The following is a 14,711-nucleotide window of genomic DNA, read 5'->3' on the forward strand; positions in this document are numbered from 1 at the left end:
TTATTATATCTTATTCTCAAGTGTCTTCGGTAAAGGTCGCTTGATGTCTCCGTGAACCTTTCTCAGAAGGTTGGCGTTGGTTTTCCTTGATTTAGCTGAAAACAAACAAAAGAAAAAACTATTTCCGGTCCTTCTCTTTCTAAATGTTGTAACTTTAGTACTCGTTTCTTTACTTGTGAGTGATGCAACCAGGAGGACCGGGCATCCCACAATGCAACGCGAGATCGCCGACTCTGTTCACTATCAACACATGGCTGGTGTGTTCACTACTTGCTAATATTTTTGTTGCTATAATTTTCCCTTTCTGTAAGCGTGTGCCCCTCCGCTACCAAATGAAAGTTAAAGTCATCGCAAGGAATCCGGATGATTATGTCCGGGAGACCAAACTGGATATTCAGCGCGGTAAGTGAAACTCTTCGGCTAAATAGCTAACAGCATACATACGAAAGAGCTACAGTGTTAGCATCTGATTAAAGCTATTGACACAACAGTCATGCTTTTAATCTAATTTTGCAAAGCTGTCTTTGCATTTAGCACGTTCGGAATTACAAATTTTGCTTCACACATTTCTAAACTCCTTATTATGGAGCCTAAACAGTCTGTGTTACTTGACTTGGTTAGCAGCAACATACCTGCACGCTTGGATTTTTTTTTTTTTTTTGAATTAATGGAAATGCTCTTTTCTTTGAGCACATAAAGAAGTGACTGCTGTGTATTTTTAGTCCCCAGAAACTATGACCCGTCCCTTCATCCGTTTGAGGTGAGCAGGGAGTACACTCGAGCTCTGAACGCCACCAAGCTGGAGCGTGTGTTTGCCAAGCCTTTCGTGGCCTCGCTGGATGGTCACAGAGATGGGGTGAACTGTATGGCCAAGCACGCAAAGAGCCTCTCCACCCTGCTGTCAGGCTCCTGTGATGGGGAGGTATGTAGAGATGCATTTCCTTTTATCTCAGCCATTCTTGCAAACTGACAGGACTCTCCTTTTGGATTTGATCTTCAGGTGAAGGTGTGGAATCTGTCCAAACACGAGTGCGTTCGGACGCTTCAGGCACATGAAGGTTTTGTGCGGGGAATGGTTGTGCGTTACTGTGGGACCTCTTTCTTTACGGTAACTGATCATCTTTTTGAAGACTTTTCCGAATTGTTTGACTTCATATTAGCTGACATCTAACATGATTTCTTTTTCTGCAACAGGTCGGTGACGACAAAACAATCAAACAATGGAAGATGGAATCACCAGGCTACGGAGAAGAAGAGGAGCCAATTAACACCATCCTGGGCAAAGTATGCTGTAATAATTTTGCTGTTTCATCGCATAGAATTGCATATTCATGTATCAGTGAAGTATGAATGAAAAAAAAATGTCCCTTGTAGACTGTGTACACAGGTCTGGATCATCATCAGAACGATCCTGTATTTGCAACGTGCGGCCAGCAGGTGGACATCTGGGATGAGCAGAGGAGCAGCCCGATCCGCTCTTTCACCTGGGGTGTAGACAGCTTCAGCTCTGTGCACTTTAACCCTGTGGAGGTAAGATACCACGTGCTACATCTCACATACATGGGCCCCGCCCTCCAGTCATGTGACGAAAAAGGTTGCTTGGACGTATAAGCTCACAGGTGTTTATTGCGACTTAAAGCCAACACATGTGCTGATAAATAAAGTCAAGGGTTATCCTCTCCACAGACTGAACTTCTTGCAAGCTGTGCCTCTGACAGGAGTATAGTGCTCTACGACATGAGGGAATCTACACCACTTAAAAAGGTAAATCTTCCCTTACAGTTTGTGCAGGAATGCATCTGTTTATCTCCCTGTTAATTTACATGGATGCGGCATGATAATCAGCTACTTTTTGCTCTTACTTTCTTCTTAAGGTCATCATGACAATGAGGAGCAACACGCTAAGCTGGAACCCCATGGAAGCCTATTACTTCACATGTGCAAATGAGGACTACAAGTGAGTCTAGGAAAGAAACTCTGATTTAATCATATTTTAGCTGGTCCTTTTCTTTTTTTTTTTTCCCCAGCTCATAGAAACTGTTTTTTGTTTTTTTCCTTTTCACCAGCCTCTACACATATGACATGAGGTACCTGGCCAAGCCCATCACGGTACACATGGACCATGTGTCTGCTGTGCTAGATGTTGACTATGCTCCCACGGGGAAGGAGTTTGTGTCTGCTAGCTTTGACAAGACCATCCGAATCTTCGCCAAGGACGGTGGACACAGCAGGTCAGTAATGCTGATCAAACTTTATGGTGCCAGCAAAGTGTTAGGAAAAATTGTACTGTTGCTGACTATGCTGTATAATTTGTGGTGCAATTAAATTATAGCATAAATCCTTTGGTTTGGTTCATAGTTTTGTTTTTGACCCCCTTTGAGTGGGAATAACTTAAAAAAATATGTAATTCTTCTGATGTTATTTCCTTTCATTCTTTACTTTCATGACTTTTAAACACTGCAGCTCTCACCAGACTGCCATGCCTGATTATAGACTAACTAAAAAATGGATGTAGCAACCGTGATGTTGCCTTCTGGTTTGTGAAGCTCTGTATTGATGAATGTTTTCACCTTCGCTCTCTTCGGTGTTTTAGGCCATTTTGTCAATCAAAATGTGTCAGCCAATGAGCATATTGGTTGGTGACCAAAATTTACAAAAGTCACTTAATGTTTTATGCAGTATTATCCAAAACGAGTGACTGAGCGCGTAAACTCAGTGTTTTCCAAGGTAAAGTCGGAGCGATGATTTTGCATAGACTTCTATGAACCTCAACACTGAGGTTTAGGAAGTAAAAATCCCATTCATATTCTCAATAGGGCTTTTGATTATGAGCCACAACATTGTAATAATCCAAAGCAGACGTAAAATGAGTATTGAAATGACGGTATGTGCTCCTGTTGCAACCACAAGTCTGTCTGATTAAAACTGAATGTCAGGTCAGGAACACTGCACTAGATCTATAACTGGGCTTTGCATTACTTTATATACACAACACAAACTGCAAAATATATTCAAAAATATTATTATTCATCACTGTTTTTAACCATATAAACACTACAAAAAGGAAAAGGATTAAATTTTATAAGAAAGGTGAAGGACATTTTAATGTTTGTTATTCACTTTTGTAGATAGTTAGTTTGGTTCCAGGGTCAAAACTCTGTATATAAGGATTTTCTGATAAGACTGGAGAAAAAGGATGGGGAATTTGGAGCATTTTAAAAAGTGGGTGGTCCCTTTTCCCTTCCATAAGACTGCCTGTGTTTAAGCAACCACTGCTAATGGACCCTGATGGCTTCACTTTTCAGAACCAGAAGCTGTATCCACCTTTTATATTGTCTATGGCTTTAATCGGGTACCTGTAGGAGGACTCGCCACATGGAAACCATGTTGAAGCATTTATGAACACTCTGTCAGGATTTTTTTTTTTTTTTTTTGAAGCCTCATTTAAATGAAGTTTAATTTAAACAATTATTAGCATTTCAGAATTCAGCATTGGTTTGACTTCCCAGTTCTCTCTCGCGTAATGTCTGTAGTGCTAACTACTGACCGTTTGCTATTTAGCAAAATAACATTAGCTTCTGGCTAATTAGCATGCAGTTATACATTTTATTAAAAAAGGTTTTCAGTGTCACTTCTTCCTTTACATTTAAACACATTGTTTGAACAGCAACAAAGAAATATTCGCTTTATTTAGCAAAAATCAGGAGAAGATGAGGATAACAGCTCAGATAAGCTGTGTATATTTACACAAAGCTAGCTAACATACCAGAAGCTACTAGCTGGTAGTGCTACAGTAATGAAGCAATTACTGGCTCTTCCTCTCTGCCATGATATAATTTATGAACATCATAATACAATACTCATATTGCACATTATACAATCTTCGTATCTCAATTTAAGTCTGTTTTAGAACTGTTACACAGCTAATGTTAATTGGCTCATATTTTAATCTTTAATGATCTATTAAGGCTTTAGCTGAAGAATGTCTTTGAAAAGGAACAGCAATAAATCAATGTGTTTTTGCTGATGGCTTGAATTGATTAAATATTGAGTATATTATTTATTATATCTGTTAAACATTAACTTAAATCAATTGCAAGTGTAATAATAACAGCTGTGAATTTTCTACTAGGATAATGTCAAAATGCTCCAAACACACCCTGTGAAAAAGGCCATGTGTTGAACACAGTAGCAGATTATGGCTGCTGGTTGATAATGAACCACAAAAAAACAAACCCGTTGTTTGGTTTCTATGTGACTTAATAGTACATGCTGTATTGTTTGTACTGTTGTCAAGCTCCAGAACAAATAGCCGTAGTAGTGTTACATTAGCTGCCAGCCGGACAGCATCACAGCATGGGCTGGTGAGGGCTTACGTGGCAATTAGTAAGTAGGCAGCAAGTAGAAATATAGTATTTTTGCATCACTTTCCCCCTTTTTTTGTGAGATCAAAGCAGATAGAGCACAAGTGTTACTAATTACTCTACTTATAGGCTCAATTCTGTTATGTAATCAGAAAGCAGATATTAAACATTATCATGATACCTGTTTATTACCTGGTGCTGTTTAAAAACAAACAAATAAACACAAAAAACCTCTAGCTCCACAACAACAAACCTGAGCTGTGTAACCACATTTCTGTAAGCCCTCTTCTGTCATAATACAAGAGTTGTTTTGGTGAGGGCTGGCTTATAAAATGCACTTCATCAGTGGTTTGAAGAGTGTCTCTAGGTGTACAGTGTACAGTAATTACTGGCTTCCTGTTGTTTCCCTTGCAATCTTTTAAAAATTAAAATTTAGGGAGGTGTACCACACCAAACGCATGCAACACGTCATCTGTATAAAGTGGTCTGCAGACAACAAGTACATCCTGAGCGGCTCAGACGAGATGAATATCCGACTGTGGAAAGCCAACGCAGCCGAGAAACTAGGAGTGGTGAGTCTGCCCTCGTCTTCTCTCCATTATTCCTACTGATTTCATATCAAAGGCAACTTGCTGCTTCTTGGCAACTTTTCAGGTAATTCCTCATCACGATGTCTACCTGCCAGTCGGCAGCTGTATTTTCCTCAGCTGTCAAACACACTATATCTTTCTCCTTCACTTTATTACTTGTTTTATGAGTTAGCTGGATTCTTCGACACCGCTGTGGCTCTGCGCCCACCTTCAGCAGTGTAAGAGTGGGTGACTGTGCCAGGAGCTACGGCACTACTGTTGCCAAGTGCCCTGATGGATGCTGACTTAGGGTAGAGTCACTCTCTCAATAAGTACAATGTACCGGTTGGCACAGGGGCACCTGGGGGGGGGGGGCAAAAAAACTCAGTGCTTGTGCAGTTATTTAACAAATCATCGACAAAGCATTCTCCCAAATTTCCACTCCAGCTGTCTTTGTTAGAGAGCGTTAATGCAATAATTTTTTTTATGTAGGTTTTAATGGCAGAAATCAGCATTTATATTGTGCTATTGTCAATCCTGGTCGTGGCTGACTGACGAAGATCAGCTGCCTCTCTCGTGCCATCTCCAGCAGCCATCTTTCATTACTAATCGGATTCACTCTCGCCTATTCTCTTAATGCAGGCTCCGAGTGGAAAACTGGCCTGCTTTTGGCACTTGTTCTACTGTAACTGTGTAAGGGGAGATTTATTTGCAAGCTTTGCACTTAAAGAGATCAGACAAGGGCTGCTCCTATCAGCAGTTTAAAATCGGCCAATCACTTAAAGCGGGGGGCCACTCTGAAAATAATGAAGCATTAACATTCAAGTTGTACTCAGATGGTCTTTAATTATCAGGAAATGCTGAAACGCCGACTCAAGGCTTTGTCTGTTTCACCATCAGTACAGCACGCTGCACTGACGGGGAGTTCTCTATCTGATGCTGCACATTACTCCAGTTCTAGCTTAACCCTTTGTATTTCAGACCAAGACCTAAAAGATGTTAAGAGTCAACGCAACTGAATTATTGATGCTCACATGCTTTGTTACTTTTTGAGTCAATAACATGAAAATATAGTGCTTGTGATTTAGTTTTTATGTTTTTTAAGGCGTTTACAGTCTGAAACAAGGCGTTGTAGCTTTGTTATGAGTTGGGTTTTGCTTTCAGTCTTTTGCATCTTGTTATAACCTTCTACTTAATCAGTTGATAGCAGATATTAGGAAACATGGAGAATTTGATAAAACATAAGTCAGACAAGAGGGAAAGCGGCAAAGCAGCAACAGCTGTTGGTGTGTACACTGTAGACTTTAAGCCACAGTGTAACTACCAAAAGAGAACAGAGCACAATACACGCTGACTGAAGTTACACATGGATAAGTCGGAAACATTAAAAATGGTTTGGGGTAACACCGACGGAACAAAAGCAAATACACACAGGTATCCACAGCCTGTCTGTGGAGTTTGGATTGAAGGTAACACAGACTGCTAAAAATGTATAAACTTTGCACAAAAAGTAAGAAAATTTGCATTTGGTCGATGACTTCTTTGTTGTAACTGTGCATCTTGGTAATAAAGCTTATACTGTTGGAAAGTTTCTCCTCTTAATAGTTACACGTTTGTAAGGAAAAAGGCATCAGTTGGTTGAGCTGGTTGGTGATGACGGTCAAGTCCCTGATTAGCAGCAACTGTGAGCAAGGACCCTGCTACAGCCGTCACTTGGTGTGTGTTCCAAGCATGCCACATGTGACTGATCTCGATCTGTGCCATAGAGCAACTTCAAGCTGATGTTCTACAAAACCAAGTTTCAGAATTACTAGAGTGAGCCCTAATACCATTTCCAAGTTGAAGGCCAAGTTCCATATAACCGGGCATGTCAGGGAGACAGGCTGTGAAGTAGGTGTCCCAAGAAGACGACAAAACGTTATATTCAGTGACTAGTCTGGATCTGTGTGTGACGGTTGACTCATAGAGTCAAAGTGTAGAGCTGTTTCGTAGTGGAATATTTCTCACATTGCTAGTTTTTTTCTTTTTTTCTTTTACCTCACAATGAAAGCACGGACATAATGAAACTCTCAATTTGGTTATAAGCCTCTTTGGCAGTCTGGATGTGCATTCTCTCTAGACACCAGTAGGAGGCCAGCTTAGGTGGTTGCAAAAGGAAATCCAGTTGTATAGAAGTCTGTGGGGAAAGTGATCCCGCTTAAGTTATGAGAAGCAGCGGTCTCACTAAACACTTTCCAAATGAGTCAGCTGACAGTTTTAGGACTTGCTACAAAACGTGGCTCATTTTGTAAATTATAGTCTAGTGTAAGGTTAAAAACAAATTAAAAAAAGAAAAGATTAAGTGGGGTGTGAATTCATTTTTAATGGTTAGGGCAGTGGTTCCCAAACTTTTTTTTGCTGGGCCCCCCTTGTTTTACAAGAAAAATGTTCGCCCCCCCCTCTCGCACGTGCACGCACGCACACGCACAAACACATCCTCCAACCACTCACACCCATATTTTGCTCCGTTGCGGTTTCTTTCACACCTCAAACATTTAGTAAACAATTAAGCAAATACAAGTAATCTGCAATAAATTACAGGTAGTAATAAAATACTAACTCTTTTACGCTACGTCCACACCTACACGGGTATTTTTGAAAACGCAGCTGTTTCGTCCACACGTAAACGACGTTACGAATCACCGAAAACTGAGATTTTTTTAAAACTCCTTTTTTTCTGTTTACGTGTGGACGAGGAATACAGAGTTGGTCACGCAACGTCAAAGGTATGTGCCTTTTTCACGTCACGCTGTGCGCCACGTTATTGTTTACATGAGATGAATTGCAGAATGGCAGGTAGAGACAAAATACTGTTAATCTGACTATCTTCAGGTTTTACACGCTTACATTTACACACGCAGTTACTGTCCCTCCATTTACAAAGGCAGAGGCGTCACGATGTGATTATTTTACGTGCAGTTTTTTTGGTTTTTTTCATTGCTATCAATACATTTTTTAAGCAATGCCTCTCTGTGCAAAACAGGTTTAAAAACATAAACAACTGTGGGATATTGTTTGTCCGTGATTTGAAGAGCCCAGCGCTTCTCTCGATGCAGGGAAAACCAATTCTGCAGGGGAGACCTACCTTGGCACTTGTGCAGGTGAAGCCAAAGGGAAGATATGCTTCGCCATATTTTCTAGTCTTTGGCTTAGAATGAAGTTGGTTTGGAAACATATTCAGCGATGCTTCATCTCCTGCTTTGCGTTTCTGTGGGCGCCCCGTGCTAGCAGTGTCCAAGCGTTTTTTTCTCTCCTCCTTTTCATTCCGCACCCCCCTTGCAATGGCTTTGCCCCCCCAGGGGGCGGGCCCCACACTTTGGGAAGGTCTGGGTTAGGGTAAGGGGCTAGGGAAACCATTATTTCAATAAAGGTCCTCACTAAGATAGCTGAATGGGCATGTGTGTGAGTTTAGTTTTAATAGCAGTGGAAGGTTTATTGTGGTGGCGGTTTCTGCAGAGGGTTGGGTGTGTATAGCTTAAGTTTTCAGAGCCTCAGCAGGATTACAGTTAATACTGACACCATGTAGTGCAGGCCCCTCGACTTTGGGTTGACAGGATGACTAAATGACTAAATAGATTCATCTGTTTTGCCAACAGTCACTGTCACACTGTCCCTGTGCAGGTTTTCTCTGGGAGCAGCTGTCCCTATGTTACACTCGCTCATCTCAAGCGTCATACCCTCCACTTCCCCAACTGTAGCGTGTCATGCTTTGTTTTCACACCACACTGTAACCGGTTAGAAACTTTGGTTTGGCTCATAAGAGCCTTGCTACCGGTATGTATGATCCCTCCAAACCAAAACCTATGAAATGAATAATTGTGTACTGTCTCATATTTTGAATTTCCTGTTGATTATACAATCAGTGTTTAGTATTTGTATCCAGGGGAATTAGTCTAGTACAACAGGATCAGCATCTGACAGCTCTTCTCTAGCAAATTGAATCTGAGACAAATCATTGCTTTTAATTAGAATAAAAGCCTTTTAAGGGAGCAGCTCCAGCCAGTACATGCTCAGCTAGCCAGTGGTTTTTATGAGCCACCGGCTTTTTTTTTTTTTTTTTTTTTTTTTTTTTTTTTTTTACTTTTTAACAGACATTGATTCAGTTTTGAGTGAACATGTTGTCAAAAAGAAGTTACTGCTTAGTGTATTGTCCAACATTTTATAACATTAGACAACATACCGTAACTGCAGCTCTAAACAAGCACTGTTAGAATAGCAATTTAACAAGTCCACTGAGCACGTTCCTGTTTGTGGCTGAAAGAAGTCACCACCAGTATTCACTGAAAAAAACCTGTATTTAATTGCACATCATGACTGTCTCAGAGGAGATATTTATGTAATTATATTTACTTTCTTTCTCAGAGTTAGATGAGAACAAGGGTTTGTGTGCATGTGCGTGCGTGTGTGTGTTACTTATCCTGATTGCCGACGTTGGGGTAAGTGGCTCCAGATAATAGAAATATACCCTGGATTAGGGCTGTGCGATATGACCAAAATCTCATATCCCGATATAAAACATCTATCGTCCCAATGACGATATAAATCACAAAAATTTAACATTTTCTGTAAATTCTGTGAATCTCGGGCAGCTGAAGTGTTTCAAGCTGGGCGTCGTGTACCTGGAGTCAAGTGTTTTAACCGATGCATTAAACCATACATTTTTAGACATAAGTTGTAACGGCCGCCATTTCTTTGAGTATTTATTACACGGCGTGCTGCGGACAAGCGCCTGTTCTAACGTTTAAGGTTTATTTTTTTAGCACCTGGCGGCTCTTTTTTGCTTCTCATCTGTAAATACTCTGCATACCTTTTCACGTGATTCAGTTTATTTTGAGAAGTCTCAACAGGATCATGAGCTTTATTGTGAAAGGTTTATGTGGAAAATAAACAAGTGGACACGCGATGGTTTTACCGTCGTTGCTGCTAGCGACAACGCATAGAAACAGGCGCTTGTCTGTCCATAGTGTGGTTATATTAAATATAAGAGAAAGAGAGAACTTTAAGAAATTAATATAGCCACTACAGTGACCATTAAAACAATGAAAAAATATTGCCGTGAACAGTTTATTTTGCGACACCAAACGATAGCGTAAAATGAAACGATGGATGTTTTTATATCGTTATCCGATATATATCGTTATATCAAACAGCCCTACCCTGGATATGCTGGGCTTGCTTCATAGTACAGGGCCCAGTTCTGCAATAACTTGAACGCCATGTTTTAAATCAAACGGAAATAGGAAGTCTTTTGACTGGTCTGAGGATGGATTGTTTTATAGCTCCATGACAACGAAACAGACCTGAGCTGCTGGTGGTCACGCAGTGTGAAAGCTGCAGAAGGGCAACCAAATTTAACTTGCGGAATTTGGCTTCCAGGGTCAACAATGACCCCAGTATACATTTTCTCCTAATTGTCGTCTTCTCTCTTTGCCTTCTTTGATGTCTTCTTTGATCTCTCACTCATCTCCTCTCTTAATTTTTCCATCGTTTTTAAAATTTGTTTTATGTAATAACTTCTTCCTCTCTGGTGTGATATAGCTGGCCCCCAGGGAGAGAGAGGCTGCCAACTACAGTCAGAAACTAAAAGAGAAGTTCCAGCACCACCCACAAATCAGGCGCATCGCTCGCCACCGACATCTACCAAAGACCATCTACCACCAGACCAAGGAGCTGAGGGTTATGAAGGAGGCTCGTCGTAGAAAGTACGCGTTCATTTTCTACATAACACAGAAACTGATTTTGTTATAGGAGCCACATTAAAGTCACTCTTTATCCATGATGTCAGGAAATGTCTGACCTAAAGCAGTCACACCAGCCTGATGGAAAATACCACAGATGGGACTGCCCTCTATGACATGGTCTCAGTTGGCATTAAATACTCATTTATATGCTGGATTGATTGTCCTAGTTTGCACTGCCGTCCAGTGATTCATAGCTTCTTTTTTTCCCCCCTTAATTACCAGGAGTATTATGATACGTCAGACATGTGTTTGAACTGTGAATGATTAACTATCTGTCCTTTATGCATTATTTTCAGAGTGCATCAGTGTTGTCTGTGACGTAGGTGTTAGGTCAACAGTCTCATATTCAGTCACCATCCTCACTGTTTGCTGTTCTCTCCCTTCCCCGTCCCTCCATCCTTCCTTGAATATTCTCACCAGAAAGCTTCATTTCACATTCATGATTCCTTGTGTTATTTTTCAGGGAGAGGAATGTTCGCAAACACAGCAAACCAGGAAGCGTTCCCGTGGTGTCTGAGAAGGAGAAGCATGTCGTCACTGTAGTTAAGTAGGCCAAAGCTGAAGGAGAGAAGAACTAGAGACTGAGATTTCATCTATATGGATATTTTTTCAGATTTCTGAAGAAGATTGAACTTGACTGTTGTGGAAAGGAAAAGGACACAGACTATAAAATGCATTCAGACCAAGTATACTCGGTTAGGTTTGGTTCTGTTTCACACTTTGCTTTGTGCAAGTTTGCGTTTCTCAACCCAGGAGCCACCTTGACAATTATAAAAAGTTAAGATGCATCATGCTTGGAACCACTGATGTTCAGCGTGATGCATGATAAATGGATGCGTCATTTTCTGTGAATAAAATGTAACAAAATGTGTTAATTTCATTTTCAGACTACCAGAGATGGCTTTCATCACAAAGTCACAAAACAAAGATATTTACTCTGAATTCTGTCCATTTCCGACCAATGTAGCCCACATAATATAGGTAACTACCTACCTTTGGATGTTGTCTTCAAAATGAAATTGATGGATTTCCATAAGTCTCAAAAAATTGCAACTGTAAATTGATCCCGTGAATATTTCTTTTAAAGCCTAAATCATAAATAAGTGGTAGATTTCTTTCCATTTAAGGCTTTTAACTGGGCAGATTAAATCCTCGGGTTTAATACAAAATTCTTACAACCAAAAAAGTGCAAGGAAGTATTTTTTTCATGTTTGGAATTCCACAAATCAGCTTCTGAGCTGTTCAATGTAATATGCAAATGGATCCACACAGGTTTTTTTTGATGTGTATTTATAATAATAAACGTCATTATTTGTACTTTGGAAGAATCTATGAGCTCAGTCATTCACAAATCCAACTCAAGAAGTTCACTCTTATTTTGGCTTATTATGGCAGATCAAGCCGCTTGTGGTAATTGACTTTAGAGCCCTTATTAGGTAGAGCCTCTGTCCTCTTAATGTTGTCCTTCAAATCCCACAAACAAGTGGTAGAGGGAGACTGTCTTTGGAACAGTGATAGAGGTCAGGAAGAGGAATGTATAGTTGTGGGGTCAGACCTGAGAAATGTCCAATAGGATAAAAGTCACCCAGATAAGAAAGGCCTTGCAGGGAGTGGTGGTACAGACACTCCTAGATAGAGGTGTGTGGAACTGCTTTGATCGTATAATGAGTTTAATGTCATTTAAAAATATGCCTGCAACCAACTTTTATTCGAAATGGCTCACGTCACAAAACACTTGAAACGAACTCCTTTAAATCCCTAAAGGTGTCTATTTAGCATACATGGAACCAGCAGCTATAATGTTGATATTAATATTCCTGTTTCCACTGTGCAGTGCACCAGCCTTGTGTAGCCGCTCTGCCTCAGTTTTCTTGCGCGTGTCCCTCAGAATCTCTCACGTGATCTGGCATCAAAGCCGGCGTGTGCCGCAAATGGTGCATGAAAGCAGAACCGCCGCTGCCACACCTGCAGCGGTTACGATCATCGTCGCAGGTCATTTTCCCCATTCACCTTCCCACTTTACACCCCCACCCACACTCTCACGGCGCTCATCATCTGGTTATGAAATATGCATGATGATGCTCATCCCGTTTCCAGCGGTGCTCCAGCTGCGCGCCGCTCTTCCACTCCGCGTTTTAGCGGCCGCTGTCAGCCTGCTGTCAATGAACATCCAGCGCGTCCTCTCGGCTTTATTCTTCTACGTGTTTCCATTGCTCCGCCTCTTCTTCCACCTCTCTCTCTCTCTCACACACACACACATACACACACACTCTCTCTCACACACACACTCATACACAGTACTCCCCCCCTCTCTCATTGCATCCATTTTTGTGCATTAAAGAAATCTCCAAGAATTACTAACCTGGAGGAAGGCGAGCTAAGCAGAGTGACGGAGGAGGGTTAAGGACCCCAGAGGCAGACAAATAAGGACGGACCGGGCATCTTTTATTCCAACATGCGAGTGAAACCCCTCTAAGGGATGGCAACGATGGGTTAGACAGGATTTAACATGACTGCAAAATAAAAGGCAAGAGCTGTCATTCTTTTTCTTTTTTCCTTCTTCCTAAACCTGTTTATTTTTCTACTTTTTTAATCCCTGGATGGATGAAAGCTTGTGGTTGGAATACCTGAAGGTTGTAGCCTACAGCCTGTGCACTCTTGTTTCTTTTAAGGGCATCTGCTTCTTTCTAATCTTTAACTCGCTCTCAAATGCTGGCGTGTAAAATTGGCTTGAATATTCCCAGCTCGGTCAGCTGCAGCGTATTTGATAAGTTCACCGCGAGCATTGCACTAGCTGGGGATGAAGCCTGTAGTTCCTATTTTGACGCCTATTCGCACAGCACGCTGTAATAATAATAATAATGATAATAATGTTCATGATACCGCTAACCAAGATGTCATGCTGTCGGTAAGCCGCGGTGCCTTCTGCAAACCACACCAAACCAAACCGAACATTTAGCGGCTTTAACACTAAGAAAAGAACGGTAAATAAATAAATAATAGCGGCCACGATGCTGCTGGTTGACGGTGACTTTCTCGTTTTTTAGCCACTGTGTGTAAAAGATGTCTGCTCCACACGGGCCCCGGGGCGGCCCTGGCCCTGCTGCTGCTACTCCCTCAGCGGCCGGCGCCATGCCGGAGATGCCGGACCTCAGCCACCTCACCGAGGAGGAGAGGAAGATCATCCTCGGCGTCATGGACCGACAGAAGAAGGAGGAAGCGAAGGAGCAGTCTATGCTAAAGTAAGCGGAGAGAAAGAGAGGGTGTTAACAGGCGGTGTCGGTGCTGTTTGGTGAATAAACCTTGTGTGTTGGTGGATTGTCATTAGACACAGCGTGTGTACATATCTCTGAGATACTGGTGGCCGTGTTGACTCTTGACTTCCAAGCTAGAACTTTTTGCTGTCGACCACTAGCGGATAGTAGGCTACCGGAGTGATTATTACAAGGTCCCCTTTGCCTGGCTGACGCTTCTTGACTCCCCCCCTTTTAGAGCCTTTCCTATATTATTCTACCAGCTTGGCATCAGTGCTGTAGTGCAACATGAATTTCAGGCGCTTTCCTACCACTTTGTTGTGGCTGTGGCTATAGCTGTAATGGGTTGGGTTTTAGCAGCGGCGCCCGCCATTTTCACGTAAAAAGCACGCCAAATAGCTTAACCTTTCCCCACGAACGTCATCGAGATTACACAATATGACACTGGAAAGATCATTTAAGGTGTCCTTTGTGGCAATGGCGCACGCTGGTGTGTGTGTGTGTGTGTGTGTGTGTGTGTGTGTGTGTGTGTGTGTGTGATTTCAACGTTAAAGTACCCCCCCTCCCGCTCCTCTTGTGTACAGATGTCGCTCGGAGCTGTTTCAGCACCACGGCGCTGTCCACTGTAGGGTTTTAGCTTTTTTTTTTCTTTTTTTTTTTTTTAAGGTGGACCGGAGTATTTCCGCCATCATGGCTCTAAAACTATCACCGCCTGAGCCATAAATCTCGTTTATGGTGGGATAT

At 41.7% G+C, this 14,711-nt stretch overlaps 2 protein-coding genes across 3 annotated transcripts in view; both read left to right on the top strand.

The window, feature by feature from the left end:
• Positions 1-188: 188 nt before the first annotated feature.
• Positions 189-12,030, top strand: dcaf13 (ddb1 and cul4 associated factor 13). Its single transcript, XM_085473446.1, has 11 exons — positions 189-402; positions 723-922; positions 1,001-1,108; positions 1,195-1,284; positions 1,375-1,530; positions 1,687-1,764; positions 1,875-1,957; positions 2,067-2,231; positions 4,801-4,936; positions 10,511-10,674; positions 11,177-12,030. Exons 1-11 carry the CDS (start codon positions 333-335, stop codon positions 11,262-11,264), a joined length of 1,338 nt encoding a protein of 445 aa, XP_085329572.1. The 5' UTR covers positions 189-332; the 3' UTR covers positions 11,265-12,030.
• Positions 12,031-13,001: 971 nt separating this feature from the next.
• Positions 13,002-14,711, top strand: part of rims2a (regulating synaptic membrane exocytosis 2a) — a 158,206-nt gene continuing 156,496 nt past the window's right edge. For both annotated transcript variants that reach the window (XM_085473447.1, XM_085473448.1), the window contains exons 1-2: positions 13,002-13,240; positions 13,761-13,955. In XM_085473447.1, the coding sequence (XP_085329573.1) occupies positions 13,777-13,955 (179 nt within the window). In that variant the 5' untranslated portion in view covers positions 13,002-13,240; positions 13,761-13,776. The remainder of the gene's footprint in view (positions 13,241-13,760; positions 13,956-14,711) is intronic.

This window comes from Copadichromis virginalis, linkage group LG11, assembly GCF_057382275.1.
Source record: "Copadichromis virginalis isolate Kocher_CV1m ecotype Utaka linkage group LG11, C_Virginalis_male_GT1.1, whole genome shotgun sequence".
In the NCBI taxonomy this organism is placed as follows: domain Eukaryota; kingdom Metazoa; phylum Chordata; class Actinopteri; order Cichliformes; family Cichlidae; genus Copadichromis; species Copadichromis virginalis.